The 15,278-nt window shown below is 37.9% G+C and overlaps 1 protein-coding gene across 2 annotated transcripts in view; it reads left to right on the plus strand.

The window, feature by feature from the left end:
- ARHGEF26 (Rho guanine nucleotide exchange factor 26) overlaps positions 1-15,278 on the plus strand; it is a 139,264-nt gene that overhangs the window by 103,927 nt on the left and 20,059 nt on the right. For both annotated transcript variants that reach the window (XM_003826445.7, XM_003826447.5), the window contains exon 11: positions 3,078-3,232. In XM_003826445.7, the coding sequence (XP_003826493.2) occupies positions 3,078-3,232 (155 nt within the window). The remainder of the gene's footprint in view (positions 1-3,077; positions 3,233-15,278) is intronic.

Genomic DNA, 15,278 nt, shown 5'->3' on the forward strand with positions numbered 1-15,278 from the left:
TTTTTTGTGAATAGTCTTCAGGATAGTTTGCAGAAAGGGAGCCAGGAGGGAGAGAATACTAATGAGAGGGGAATAAATCAAGGGAATAAGGCCTTAGAGCTGAAAGCAGGGTGTTGAAGACAGGAGAGCTTATCCTCTGAGATGGGAGGAAAGAAAATGATGGTTGTAGAGAAAAAGCTGGTCACTAAACCAAGAAGATCGAAAACCAGAGATTACTTTGTGTCTCAAATCCAGTGTTTTTTCTCCACTAGAAAACAGCTTTCTTTAAAAGTTGCCTCTACAGAGTTGGGAAGAATTTTGTTTTTTTGTCTTGCGATGGAAAGTTTGACCTTATGAATAAGCACATGGAGAAGTTGAGGTTTCTCAGGCTGCTTTAGGAGACGTACATTCAGTGTGATTGAGTGGAGTGGTGGTATGTTAGTTGACAGAAGGCTTTGCTGGTTGCCATTTGGGGGCCTTGCTAACAATGGAAATCCAAGAAAAATCTTTGCGCTATAGAGGACAGTTTGTTAGTTTCCCAAAAATCTAAACATAAGAGTTACTACTATATGACCCAGCAGTTCCACTCCTAGGTATATACCCAAGAGAACTGAAAAGAGATGTTCAAAAACATATACACAAATCTTCATGGCAGCATTATTCATAATAGCCAAGAAAGTGAAAATACCCCAAATCAACGGATGAATTGATAAACAAAATGTGATATATGCATATAGTAAAATATTTAGGCACAGAAAGGAATAAAGTTCTTATACATGCCTTGTGGATGAACCTTGGAAATGTTATGCTAGGTGAGAGAAACCAAATTCAAAGATCAAATATTGTATAATTCCATTTATATGACACGTCCAGTATAGACAAATCCATAGAGTTAGAAAGTAGATTAGTGGTTGCCAGATGCTTGGGGGAGGAAGAGTGGCAGATGACTGCTCAATGCATATGGGGTTTCCTTTTGAGGTAATGAAAATGCTCTGGAATTACATAATGTTGATTATTGAACAATATTGTGAACATACTAGAAACCACTGTATTCTACACCCTTTGAAGTGGTGAAATGGTGAATTTCATGTTATGTAAATTTTATCTCAACATTAAAAAAATTATTTGCTCTTCAGCAGCTCTCTCTTTTCTTGCTGCCCCATAAAATTAGTTACATTTTATGCCAAGGCTAGCTTTCTAGGATGCCAGGTAATAGAAAAAAAATAATGAAATGTCTGTGCTCCGTAGGCACAGACTATTTCAGTACTATTTAGGATAGTATTTCAGTACTAATTAGGGTATATCTTTGTTCATGAATTTCTTTTCTAGTTTCTGGTTCACACATCGATTCTAGCCTCAGCATTTCCTTACTAGGGGAATTCACTCATGCTCACTTTGGGCTGTTCTGATTTCCTTTATTTGGATCATTTTAATACCTCTTCTTTAATAAAACCTATCTGATTGAGTTCAGTCTTCTAACAATAAATCTGAAACATAAACGATATACAAAATGTTGGGTTTTTGTTTTCAAAAGAAGCATAGATGTATTGAAAGCTATTGTCAATTTTAGGTGTTTATAGGTAGAAATTTAGTTTTGCCCCTAGTGGAGTATGAGGACTCCATAAAAATGAATCTGCTTTAAAAACAATAAAACAATTTAAAAATCTTTCTTTCTCCACCCCCTAAATCAGAACAGTCACAGGGCAGCATGTGCACTGAAACTTAACCATAATATTGTCCTTGGTTCATCTTGTAGGGTTACACGCAATAGCAAGATAGTCCTGTGTTTCCTGTAATTACGGCCCTTCAGCCGGACCTACCCTGACACAAGGTGACCTCATGTATGTGCTGCCTAGTCTGCCGGAGTTTTCTAAGCAATCTGTCGACCTTTAAGGTCTCAGCTGTCTCTGTAGGGTAATTGTCTGATTTTGAGATTTTGGGGGTTGGGAACTTCATAAACTCCCTTAGCAGCCAGTTTTGAAAAGTTTGGGGTTAGTCATAATCTTTTATCTTCGTTTTTTGGACCTTCAGGAAAATAGTATATAAATGATAAGCAACCTTCTTATAAAAGCTCTTTATAAAGTTTAAAATAAATATGAAATCCTTTCTTAGCCTTCTCATTTCCTCTCTAATATCCTCAATTTCCTTTAGCTATTTTTAATCATTATTTCCTGAAAAGGGTGATGTTTGATTGCATCACATTTCTGCATTATGTTTTGTGTGTCCAAGAACTTTTGCTTATTTTATGGATGTAGTCTTTTAATTCAGAGTTTATTGGCAGTAAACATTTCTGGTAACTTAAAAAAAAAAAGCTTTCAAGGGTAAGGATTGTTCTGTAGTTTTGAGAGTTTTCCAGTTGGCTTGTACAAGACTGAATAAAGAAAATAAAAAAGCAGTATGTAATTTTTTGGATACAGCCTTTTCTATGATATTATAATGATTATGATGGATTATTTTGGAAGAACCTCATTTTCACAGCCAGAAAGTAGTATGATGCTTTCAGGTACAAACTTCCATGAAGAAAGCTACCATGATCTTAAGAACAGGTGTTCTCAAGAATATGGCTAAATAGATAATTTGTAGACAAAAAAATAAGCATGTAGGTTTTTTTCTCTTGAAAGAAACCTTTTTACTTCATAAAGTAAATGTAGACTTTTATATTTGTCTCGTTAACCTATAGTTGTGTTTTTCTGTATGTTTAGATTCTGATTTGAGATATTTAAAATAACTAGTTGATTCTGATATATTTTATTACTAGGCTTTTCAATTTTAAATAACTCCTTACTTTCTTTTTCAGTTGAGAGTTAATAGAAGGGTCATAATTTTTTATTGATCCAATAACATTTTCTCATTGAGTTTTAGTTTCATATTGGGAAGTTAATAGTTTTTTATAGTGGAAGATATATTGTTCTTTTTCATTTTTTCTTGAAGAATGCACTGTACTTCTGTATTTATAGTTCAGTTTTATATGCCTATAAAACAATGATGCATACTATGATAAGTATCATTTGTTTGAATGTACGTTTTAGATTTTACTTTCAGTAAACTTAAGAGGATTTCAATTTAGCTTTGGTCACTGGGTTTTTCTCCTTTTGTAGCCTTTTCCTTTAGTCTCCTCTTCCCGGTGGTTGGTAAAAAGAGGTGAATTGACAGCCTATGTTGAAGACACTGTGCTTTTCTCAAGAAGGACATCCAAACAGCAAGTCTACTTCTTTCTCTTTAACGATGTGCTCATTATCACCAAGAAGAAGAGGTAAGTCTTTATCTGGTGTTGCTGACTAGACATTCCAGTTTTAAAGTTCTGTAATTCAGATGCCTGTTAGGGTGATCATCCTTTAAAAGCTAGAAATGTTGGAAGTATAGTTTCTACATACTGAATCATAATTGCATCTATGGTTCATTTTCTTTAAATTGCTTATGTAGTTTCAGACGAATCATTATCTGCATCATAATTCTTGCCAACCTCTATTGAGCCACTGTTCTAAGCATTTTACACATTTATATCATTCAATTCTTACGATATCCCTGAGAAGGTAGCACTGTTTTTATTCTCATTCAGTGTTTTTCAGACTCCTTCTACCATAAAATTTTTGTGTAAAACAGAAAAAAGTTGGTCCAGTTGAGAACAGGTTGGGGAGCAACTCTAGTGCTCCTTTTAACTTAATTTAAAATGCACTGCTTTTAATGATTCTTAGTCTAAAACATTCCCCTGTGACTGGGAAGGTGTTAGCCATACTCCCTTCTGAAGGGAATGAAGTAAATCATTTGATTGGCAGAGTGTTTGTTCTTCTTACTCCAGGCTTCTAGTTGTGTGTTTGTGTCCAGCTCTGGTGAGATGTCCATGAAGAATATTGTAGAAACCTTTTCTTTCCAGTATTTCTTCTGTCAGACTGTTTCTGTTCTACACACACACACACACACACACACCCCTTCAGCTCTGCCTTTCTCTAGGGAACATACTTTATTAAATGCACCCAACACATGTAAGGTCCTGTGTAAATATTCCGTCTTTCCTAGAATATGAACTTAGAGTGAAAACATAAATCTGTGGGCTGTTATTTCCACATATGAGGGAAATGATGGTGGCCTGAATTGATGGCATATGGTGGGAGCAGGGGTGGTCCTGGGGTGCAATTTAGGCAAGGTGAAGAGAATTATAGAAACAGATCTCTATGAAAATACAAAATAAATGTCCAAATGTATCAGACATATTTAATTAAATGCTAGTTCTGAGTTGCTGACTTTATAGCTTGAAAATTCAAACTAAATTAAAACAGATTGAGTTCTTCTTTTTGCTCCTTTTAATCAGACCATATTATGAATTATTTCAGCTGAGTGGCTGTCTAGCTGAAATGAAATGTTAGTATGGTCTTCCCTGAGAAGCCATAATGTGACAATGATACATACATTAAAATGCTGATCATTATTTTTCATACTTAGGAAAATTCTATTTCCATATCTCCAAGGAGAAATTACTTCTCTTACCTGGAGTAGTCTAAATAGTTCTAGCAGCTAAGTAAAAAATTTTTTTTTTTTTTTTTTTTTTTGAGATAGAGTCTTGCTCTGTCCCACAGGCTGGAGTGCAGTGGCGTGATCTCGGCTCACTGCAGGCTCCGCCTCCCGGGTTCACGCCATTCTCCTGCCTCAGCCTCTCACAGGCGCCCGCTACCACACCCGGCTAATTTTTTGTATTTTTAGTGGAGATGGGGTTTCACCATGTCAGCTAGGATGGTCTCAATCTCCTGACCTCGTGATCTGCCTGCCTCGGCTTCCTAAAGTGCTGGGATTATAGGCATGAGCCACTGCGCCCAGCTGTAAATTTTATAAAGAAAGATGGGAGAAGAATTATAATTTTTATGTTTTTGTGTTTTGTTGGTTTCCTATGAGATAGCATTTTTCCTTGGCTTTCTCCAGGATGTTTTGTTTTTAGGGGAGAGTAATTATATATGTCTCTTCAAATGCCAGAACTCTTGACTTTTAACATCTTCCAGCTGTTGAAATATTTGTTCTGTCTCAGTGGACCAAGAGCTTTAACTAAACTTTTGATTTAAATGGTAAAATGTACACTGACAGTACCAAGCCAATTTTAAATATAAATGTAATTTCGATTATGATGACTTTGGGACTTAATGAAAATACTAAAGGTATTTAAACCAGTACAGTGCAACTTTTGTTCTTGAATTTGCACAGACCTACTCAATAAAGATAGACTATTGAAAGTCAGAATTAAGGTATATGCTCTTCTACTTAGTAGCATACTTTGCCCTTCACAGATGGTGTTGCTCTCCTAGCTATCCCACATTTATTTGCTCAGGTAAATTTGAACTTGCATTATTAATAAAGAGCAATGCCATTGGGAGTCTTTGAGAAATTTTTTTTTTTTTTTTTTTTTTTTTTTTTTTTTTGAGACAGGCATTTTGCTGTTGTTGCCCAGGCTGGAATGCAATGGCATGATCTCTGGTTCACCGCAACCTCTGCCTCCCAGGTTCAAGTGATTCTCCTGCCTCAGCCTCCTGAGTAGCTGGGATTACAGGCATGCGCCACCACGCCTGGCTAATTTTGTATTTTCAGTAGAGATGGGGTTTCTCCATGTTTGTCAGGGTGGTCTAGAACTCCTGACCTCTGGTGATCTGCCTGTCTCGGCCTCCCAAAGTGCTGGGATTAGAGGCGTGAGCCACCGCACCTGGCCTTTTTTTTTTTTTCAAGAGCAAGATACACAGCTCCAATGGAGAGGACAACCTGAGTACCTAACTTGGCCTTTACCAAAACTAGAATTTTTTTTTGCCTTACCAATTAGTTCATTATATTTCTAGGGTGTTCTTAGGTAATAGTATTGGAGACCTAATTGTTTATGACCTGAATATGTGGTGAGGTGACATGCATACCACAGAAGCTTGATAAACAGACTTGGTTAAAAATGTACACTATGCCTGACCGTATTTACATGATAGCTTCAAGGAGGCAACTGCAAATGCTTTGCATGCCAGAGGCAACAGTAAAGGAGATACAACAACCCTGAACAAGGCAATAATTTAGGCTTGGCCACAAGTTACAGATAAAGGAAAATCACCTGTGCCAGCGCTTGAGGACTGATCTAGCCACCCACTGCCTAATTCTAATTCCAGGTTTCAGTCAAGGAACTTAGCACCTGGGCTTCCAGTGGTTTTCCTCTTCAGGGAGGTTTTTCAGCTACTGAGAAAAGCTGCTCGGGAGGACAGTTACTCTTCCTCCTCCGATCCAGACTGGCAGAAGGTTTATACTGGGCACATTCCATAGATTGCTGAGGTGTGTGGACCCCCTCCACTTCACAGTGCATGTATCACTGCTTGTGCTTGTAAAGCTGTCTTGATGAGTGGCCATTGACACTGTCTTTGTGACAGGAATTTTCACTTTTTTAGAACATTAAAAACAAGCTTATTTTAATTATTAATTTTTTTTTTAGAGACGGGACCTTGTTATGTTGCCCAGGCTGCAGTTCAGTGGCTATTCACAGGCATGATCATAGCACACTGCAGCCTCACACTCCTGGGCTCAGGCAGCCCTTCCACCTCAGCCTCCCGAGTAGCTGGGGCTGTGGGCATGTGCCTTTCTCTTTACAAGAAAGTTTAAAGTTTTCATTAGCACTGGCTGCTAGTGAGTCACTCTGTTAATAGCCTGGTTCTACCAGATTTCAAAAGGATACATGATTGATTACTCTGGATGAGGGATGAGGACATGAACACTTTGGTATTTGAAGCTTTGACTAGAAGTTATCTGGGTACTGCAAGAGCAGACTTCTCAACCTTGGCACGATTGACATTTTGGGGCCTGATGTTTCTTTGTTGTAGAGGACTGTCCTGTGCAATAATGTAGGATGTTTTAGCAGCATTCCTCGTCTCTATCCACTGTTCGCTAGTAACAGCCCCCTTACACCCTAGTTGCGACAACCGAAAATGTCTCTGGACGTTTTTGCCTAATGTCCCCATGGAGCAAATCCCTGCTAGTTGACAACCACTATACTAGCATGGTAGTAAACTAAACTAGCTTTGCCTTTGGAGTAGTGAAGGTGTGAAAATCTATCAGACTGACACAGCAAGAATAGTAATATTGTATTATAAAAGTAATTTATTGTCAAGTTATACTCATAGATTAACAAATAACATTGTAATATCCAATATGTGCCTACTGATAACTTATTATAATAAAGACGAATTACAGACTGTACCTTCATGTATAACCTATGGTCTAAATACTGTTGTTCCTAGTTTTGAAATACAAAACTGAATCCAAGACCTAACTAGGTTCAAGCTCCTAAAAGATTTATTTTGTAAGATATAGTCCCTTCTATCTGGCTTAGGTCTTCTCTACCAATATCACCTGAAGCTGAAAGCAAAATTTTCCTTCCTGTATTTGTTTCCTCACTGTGTTAGTTTCTTACAGCTGCTGTATCAAAGTGCCACAAACAAAGCGAGTGGCTTAAAACAGTCAGAATTTATTGTCTCACAGTTCTGGAGGCCAGGATTATTTCCATTTCACAGATGAAGACGCTGAGGAAAAGAGAGATAAAATATCTTTTTCAAGGTCTTTCAGCAGAGCCAGGATTCTAATCTGAGTCTTTGTTTCCAGAGGCTCAATTTCTTTATGTTCATTACTTCTTCATTTTATTTTTCTAGAATATTTCACTTTTCCCCTCATCCTATAAAGTTATTGGGGGGAAAAAAGCATAGAAACTTACACCTTTTTTGTTTGTTTGGAGAAACATCTTTTCCAAAGTAAGCTTTTGTTGAGTATTTTTATAGTTTTACTGGTTGTAGGAGAAAACTAGAACCAGTACCAAATCATATTTGTGAGTTTTCCTCTGCCATTAGCTAATCTAGCATCAGAATCTGGGGAAGAGTTTCCCTTTGATAACATTTCCTTCCTGCAGACATTTAAGACAGGAGATTTCTACTTCCTGATTTCTGGTTCCATAAATACTGTGTATAGCTTGAGCCCTGGTTACAACTTTCTAGGTTTTATAAAAAGGTTTTCAAAATTTTTAATTTTTTTTTCAGGTTTTATAAAATTTTCTGTAATAGCAAACTACTAGGTCATTATCATAAGGTCAAGGACTTAAGTTCAAATTTGGATTTTCCCAAATAGTTTGAACACCCAGTGGCTCAAAGCTGTGCAGGCTCCCTTGAAAGGTTCATGGCCTGGTTTGGTTCCATTTTTTGCTTTTTCCATGAGAATGCTCTTTCCTATTATAGAAAGCTGAAAATCACCTGATACCTGTTTCATCTGCAGAATAAACTCGTTCCTAGGGAAGTCAAGAGTATCTTGGCTAAAGGAAAGGCAGTAAAAATGATTGCAAGCTCCTTTGTTCCTGAAACACATGAAGCTTGGTTATTTCTGACCATTTTGGAATTGAGTTCTAAATTCAAGATGGCAAGATGGGGTGGAAAAGAAATGGGAGCCCTGTTTCCTTTTTGCTCCTTTTTTTCTTCCGCTGTCATTTGCAGCCTTGATTCCTCTGATGTTATGAGGTATTGTTTCCCCTGCATCTGTAAGGAGAGTTGGCATTGCTGTTAAATGTTGAAAGCTGCCACTACTGAGAAGCACAATATCGATGCCTGGGGTCAGAAAACTGAGCTCAAATCCTGGGCAAATTACTTCTCGTCTCTCAGAGCCTCAGTGTTCTATCTGTAATATGGGGATAATAACATCATCTTCATCATGGAGTTTCTGTGAGAATTAAATGAGATAATGCACATAAAGCTCTTACTACAGTGAATATGAATAGTCCTGCTAAGTAACTGATACATGCTATCATTAAGATTATTTTTGGTATTGTGTTTCTCTCTCTAAAGATTTTGCCATAAATCAAATTATTGCCCTTCTGCTTCTAGAATATTTTATTGTTTTTAAAAAATGATTTTAAACCTTTACGTAATTGCTACATAGCTGAAGGTACGGCACGCTCTAGGACCAGACATGAATTTATGGCCTCCAGAACATGAGCAGTTTAGGAATAAATGCCTTTAACTCTATGCCTTTCCCTCCTCATGAAACCCATGTCAGGTGGCAAGTGAGTGAGGAAAAACTATTGGTCAATTTTTATTCTTTATAAATTGGTGTAAATCATGTGTACACGTTGTAGTAGCAGTTTTTTTTTTTTTTTGCACTATTCCTAAATGATTAGGAGACACTATAACATTGTTGCTGAAAAATGTGAAATAAATAGTATATTTTTCCTTTTTATTGATGTAGTCAGTAGTGTGGTACTCCTGAATTGGAGTGTGGGGTTGCTGTATAATTTGGATAACCTTGTTACTAACTTAAGAAGCTGTGCCTGCTCTTCAGGGCTTGCTTAGTTCAGCTTATCCCAGAGAGAGAGCTTCAGAAAGGTGGTGACAGCCTCTCAGAACTGTCCATCTCCTCTTTTTCAAGGACTATGGGTTCAGAGCATCCCATGAGCAGCCACAGAAGTGCTGGGCTGTGGCGTCTGGTGACCCTTGGTGACAGGGATGGGGCTTCCTGGCCCTTTTCTGGGTCACTGGCCATCTTTTTTGGTGGCAGTCATACTGATGAATGGGGATCCTCATCTCCACTATTTGTTATATTATTAACAATGAAATAGGATGTATGTGGCATGTTTGTTAGACTTCAGAATTAGCTTGAGGAACTGAGCAAGTAAGCCTATTTGAAATCAGTTTCTGGATAAATATTGTGCCTTGTTTTGCTGGTCTGAGCACTTGCCAAATTGTGGATTTCTTGACATGGGTATTTAGCTCTAATTATGCTTGGTCCACTTGTGCATTTGCAAAACATATAATTATCAGGCTTTTAACAAAATGTCAGGCAATTTAAATGGATGGCGTTCTGTTAGGAAAATAAAAAAAATAGCTGACATTTACTGTAAGTCAGGCATGATTGTAAGTGCCTTACACACAATGAGGTAATAAATGTATTATCTCATTTAATCCTCTCAACAATCCAGTCAAGTTGGTACTGTTATTCCCACTCTACAGATGAGAAAACTGAAGCACAGAGAGGATCAGTAACTTGCTTTGGTTCACAAAGCCAGTGAGTGAGTGGGTTTCTTTCTTTCTTTTTTTTTTTTTTTGAGATGGAGTCACCCAGGCTGGAGTGCAGTGGCATGATCTCGGCTCACTGCAACCTCCACCTCCTGGGTTCAAGCGATTCTCCTGCCTCAGCCTCCGGAGTAGCTGGGACTACAGGTGCTTGCCACCACGCCCGGCTATTTTTTTTTTTTCTATTTTTAGTAAAGACGGGGTTTTACCATGTTAGCCAGGATGGTGTGGATCTACTGACCTCGTGATCCACCTGCCTTTGCCTCCCAGAGTGCTGGGATTACAGGTGTGAGCCACCACATCCAACCTAGAATTGGGTTTCTTACCAGACATTACAAATCATGGCTCTACTCTTACCTGCTGTGCCATATTTCATTCCTTTAAAATTGTATATTATTCCACTAAAAACATGTTAGTAGTATAATTCTAAAACCAAATTGAAATGGAAATCAACCTCAGTCAAGTGAAAAAAAATTTTTAACTCCTTGACTTAAAATAAATTTCAGCATAAATTCAATGTCCTTCATCCCAGCAAAGTTTGACTAGAGTGTTTCTATTCCATTTAAACACATGATCAAGTGTGACGGTTTAGGAATCATGTTTTTTAGAAGGAGAAGGGAAACAAGTTGAAATCTACAGAACACTTTTTCTCATACATATATTGGAGGAAAGTAGGAAGAATTTCCTTTGATCTCATAAACCCCATTAACTCCTGTGTATCAGTGCTACTGGGGGGGAATGTCAGAGCCATTAAATTCCTCAGAGGGATTTAATGCACGACAGTCTAGAAGAGGATCTTGGAGAGTGTCCCCAAAGAAGAATGACTTAGAAATGTCACAAAAGGCATTAGAAGATAGAGTTTCAGGATTCACAGTTGCTCAGTGTCACTAGATTCTGTATACATGCAAAGAGAAATAATGGTGAAATCCAGGTGTTTAATTTGGTGGGGTGATGGGCCATGGTGGCCTTCGGAAGCCATTTCACTGGCCTGTAAGCACAAGGGTCTGAAAAAACGCAGGCAGCTGCTAACTCAGGAAACATTTGTTGTGGCACCAGCACATTCTAGTAAATATTTTTTTCGGGACAGAAAAGCTATGTGAATGTTCTAAAGCCTATGGAAAGGAAACTACTGAATAGGTAAAAAATAAATGTCACTATCTTGAGAATATATGCCAAAAATCATATGAATATCAATGATGTAATAAATCTCAATAGCATCTTTTCTTTTAAATTAAACCTTTTTACAAAAGGAAGAACTGGAAGTGCTGCTTGGGTTTCCATCTGTCGGATTTGGGCCATAAAAGAGAGTTTTAAAACAATGTAAGCGGGTACGTGAGAGTTACACCTACAGCTGAGGCTGAGAGATGTGGGTTGTGGGAAAGCTGGCTTGTGCAGTCTAACCCTTTCCCTTGCCTCCCCATCACCATCCTTCCTTTCACTATCCTGGGTGCATCTTGGTAAGCTAGCCTATTTTCCATTCCTGTTCATCCGTATTAAGTATCTAAAATGCTTGCTAATAAGGATTAAGATGAGAACTCGCCCTAAGGTATGTACATGTTTAACAGCACCTCTCTGACCACAAGGCAGGCCGTTAAAGGTCTGTATCCAGCAGAAAGACCTGTCTTGTCACTTAGTTTTTCTTCACAACTCTTTATGTACCCAGAGCTTGGGTCCAAGGAAATATCCTGGTTTAAGGAGTGAGATTGGGATCCACATTTGAAAAAAATATTTGATATGTTTCCCCAAATGTCCCGATATTATTTATTGATTAACCCATTAATTTTTTTAGAGATTTGAAATGTCACCTCTATATCCCCAGACATGTCTGTGTCACCTCGCAAACCCACTATTCTGCTTCACAATTCATCAGTCAACTCGTGCCCTTGTCCCAGTCTTTGAATTTCTGCAGCTTTACAGTATGTTTATTTTTTAATTTTTTAATTTTAATTTTTATTTTTTTTGAAGCGGAGTCTCACTTTGTCGCCCAGGCTGGAGTGCGGTGGCGCAATCTCGGCTCACTGCAAGGTCCGCCTCTCAGGTTCACGCCATTCTTCTGCCTCAGCCTCCTGAGTAGCTGGGACTACAGGCGCTCACCACCGCGCCCGGCTAATTTTTTGTATTTTTAGAGACGGGGTTTCACCGTGTTAGCCAGGATGGTCTCGATCTCCTGACCTTGTGATCCGCCCGCCTTGGCCTCCCTACAGTATGTTTTAATACATCATAAGGCTAGTTTATTCTTTTTTTTTTCCCACAATCTTTCTGGCTATTTCTGCATGTTTATTTTTTTCCGTGTTTTACAATCAACTCAACTATTTCTGCTCCCTGCCGTCTCTCAAAAAACCCTTGCTTGTGTTTTCACTGGGTTGTGTTTAAATTATGTATTAATTTAGGAGGAATTGGTATCTTGATAATATCAAGCTTTTCTATTCATTAATTTGGGCCTTCTTCTAAAGTTGTTTAAGGTTATCTACATATAGAAGAAACCTATTAAGTTTAATCCATATTATAGGTTTTGTGGGTTTTGTCATAAAGTGGGTTTTGTCATAAATAAAGTGACATCTTCATTTTATATTCTAACTGGGTGTTATTCATATATGCAAAAGCCATTTTTTTAACACCTAATCACTTTACTGAATTCACTCTCACTTGGTAGTATATTTTCAGTCAACGATGTCATCTGCAAAGAGTTAGTTGTTAGAGGGCAGAAAAGACATTCCACTATCAGGTAGTCACTTCAGTTGCATCCTTAAGCAGCCACAGACACCTAGAGCGATGATAGCTGTCATATCTATGTATTTTTGATGAAATTCTTGTTTTTTACTTTTACTTGTAAAATGGTTCAACCTTGCAGAAAATTATCAAACATGAACATACCTATCATCCATACTTAACAGATACTTTTTGCCGTATTAGTGTCAGATCCCTCCTTTTTAAACAAAAAAAAATATATAAAACACTTCAGATTACCCAAAGTCCTTCCACCCTCAGCCCTTCTTCCTCTTCTCCAGAGTACCTGCTCCGCTGAAGTTGGCGTCTCTTTATTCCTGTGCTAACTACTGCAGATACATATATGGAGCTTTGGTATTTTTAAAATGTATGCAAGTTGTATGCAAATTTTTAAATGTCTTCCTGATTTCAAAGTAATAAATATATGCTCAGAATGAAAATTCTAACCTTTATAGAAATTATGGGACAGAAACTTAAAGGGCTTCATAATAATCTCCTTAAGAAAGCCACTGTTGATAATAAGGTATATCATTTTTCTGCCTTTGATGTTATGTTGCGTATAGTAGAACCAAACGCTGACCTGCTTAACAAAGAATGCCCTCCAGAGAAAAAAAAACAATCAGAATATGTATTTACCATCATATCCTGTTCTCTACTAGTAGTTCTTTATTTTGTTAAAAACAAGAAAAGAAAGAAATCTCAACAAAGGTTACTAGGACCTTAAGTGGATTTCAACAGAGGAACCCATCACTGTTTACACTTCAAGCAACAGACTTATATAGATTTGATTCAGTTGAAGCACCTGATAGGAGCTGCTGCTTGCACAAAGCAGACGCCTTGATGAGCAGCTGGTAAACTTGGAGCACATATAAGACAATCAAAGGAAGTCTCCATATAAACTTCTCCATGCAAGGAAAGATGGTTTTTCCATTTGCCCTTTTCTGAGCACTTTAACTTCCTCATTACATGTTCCAAATTGTTTCAGAGACTATATAAACCATATGTTTGTTAAACGATAGAGACAAACATGGGGAAGTCTGATTAGCATCAGCTTCCCTCAGGAAGGGGGTTTCTTTCCCAACCCTGTTTAGCCTGCTCCATACTTATTGGACATGGGGTAAATAAGCAGAGATGGGAAACGGGCTTTAAACAGCTGCACCTGGCTATAGAGTTTCTGCTCCTCTTTCTACTGAAGCACATGTTTTAACAGTTACTCTCTATTAAGAAGACAGATAGTAGGTGCTGGCCGACAGTAAGAGAATGAATTTCATTCAGTATTTCAGTGTTCATTCAAACCTTCATGAGATTAAGTGTGTGAATGTGTGTGTGCATGTGTGAGAACACTCAAGAGCTAGCAAGCAAGAGTGAGCTGCTTTTCAGTTTTTGTTTTTGTTTTTTTTTCCAGTTCTTTTTTTCTTTCAGTTTTTGTCCCACTGGGTTTGAATTAGGTAGCCAACAAGGATAAATAATCTATTTACTTCACTACTGTTAAATGGAATTGTTTCTTTTTATAGTAGATTCCCTAAAAGAGCAGTAAGGAAGGTGTAAAGACCTACATTATTTATTGCATAATGCAGAAGTTTACTGGCCTAGACGAAGTAATGATATTGGATATTGGGTGATAGTAAATTACTTTAAAAACAAACAAAAAGGCCAACATGTTTCCTGCATTTTGTTTTGGACCCAGAAGTCCAGTGGGCCAAGTTCCTTGTTCAGGCATATTCAATGACACAACTATGCAGATGTGTGGAAATAAACACTTGAGGTGAAATCATATAGCTGTGATTAGGGCAGCCACAGTTTATCATTCAAACTGGACATTTGAGAGGACTACAGGCATAAACTGAGCCCAGCAGCCATCCTGGGTCTTAATCGGTGGCATTGTAGTTGTCATTGCTTAAGAGAACAATTAATAAACATTTTTAAAAAGTATCTACTTCTGTCTTTATCCCCCAAAGACAAAAAATTAAAGCATTTATGACTGAAAATTGAAAAAGAAGCTGGCTGGGTGTGGTGGATCAGGCCTGTAATCCCAGCACTTTGGGATGCCAATTACTTGAGGTCAAGAGTTCCAGACCAGCATGGCCAACATGGTGAAACCCTGTCTCTACTAAAAATACAAAAATTAACCAGGCATGGTGGTGCATGCCTGTAATCCCAACTACACAGGAGGCTGAGGCAGGAGAATCACTTAAACCTGGGAGGCAGAGGTTGCAGTGAGCCGAGAGTGCACCACTGCACTCCAGCCTGGGTGACAGAGTGAGACTCCGTTACACACACACACACACACACACACTTACACTTAACTAGTTTATTCATATTAGCTTATATTCATTTTCTGTGAACCCTTGGTTTTGAATTCTATTGGGATGACTTGATAGGTGAAACCACTTTATGTTGACAACATTTTCGAATTTGAGTCATCTCAAATGATGACTTTATAGCATATTCATTTCTTTGACTTTTATTTCTTTGGAAATACCTACAACACCTACACACATGTCATTGTTTAGGGCCTTA

Source organism: Pan paniscus, chromosome 2 (genome assembly GCF_029289425.2).
Source record: "Pan paniscus chromosome 2, NHGRI_mPanPan1-v2.0_pri, whole genome shotgun sequence".
Lineage (NCBI taxonomy): Eukaryota > Metazoa > Chordata > Mammalia > Primates > Hominidae > Pan > Pan paniscus.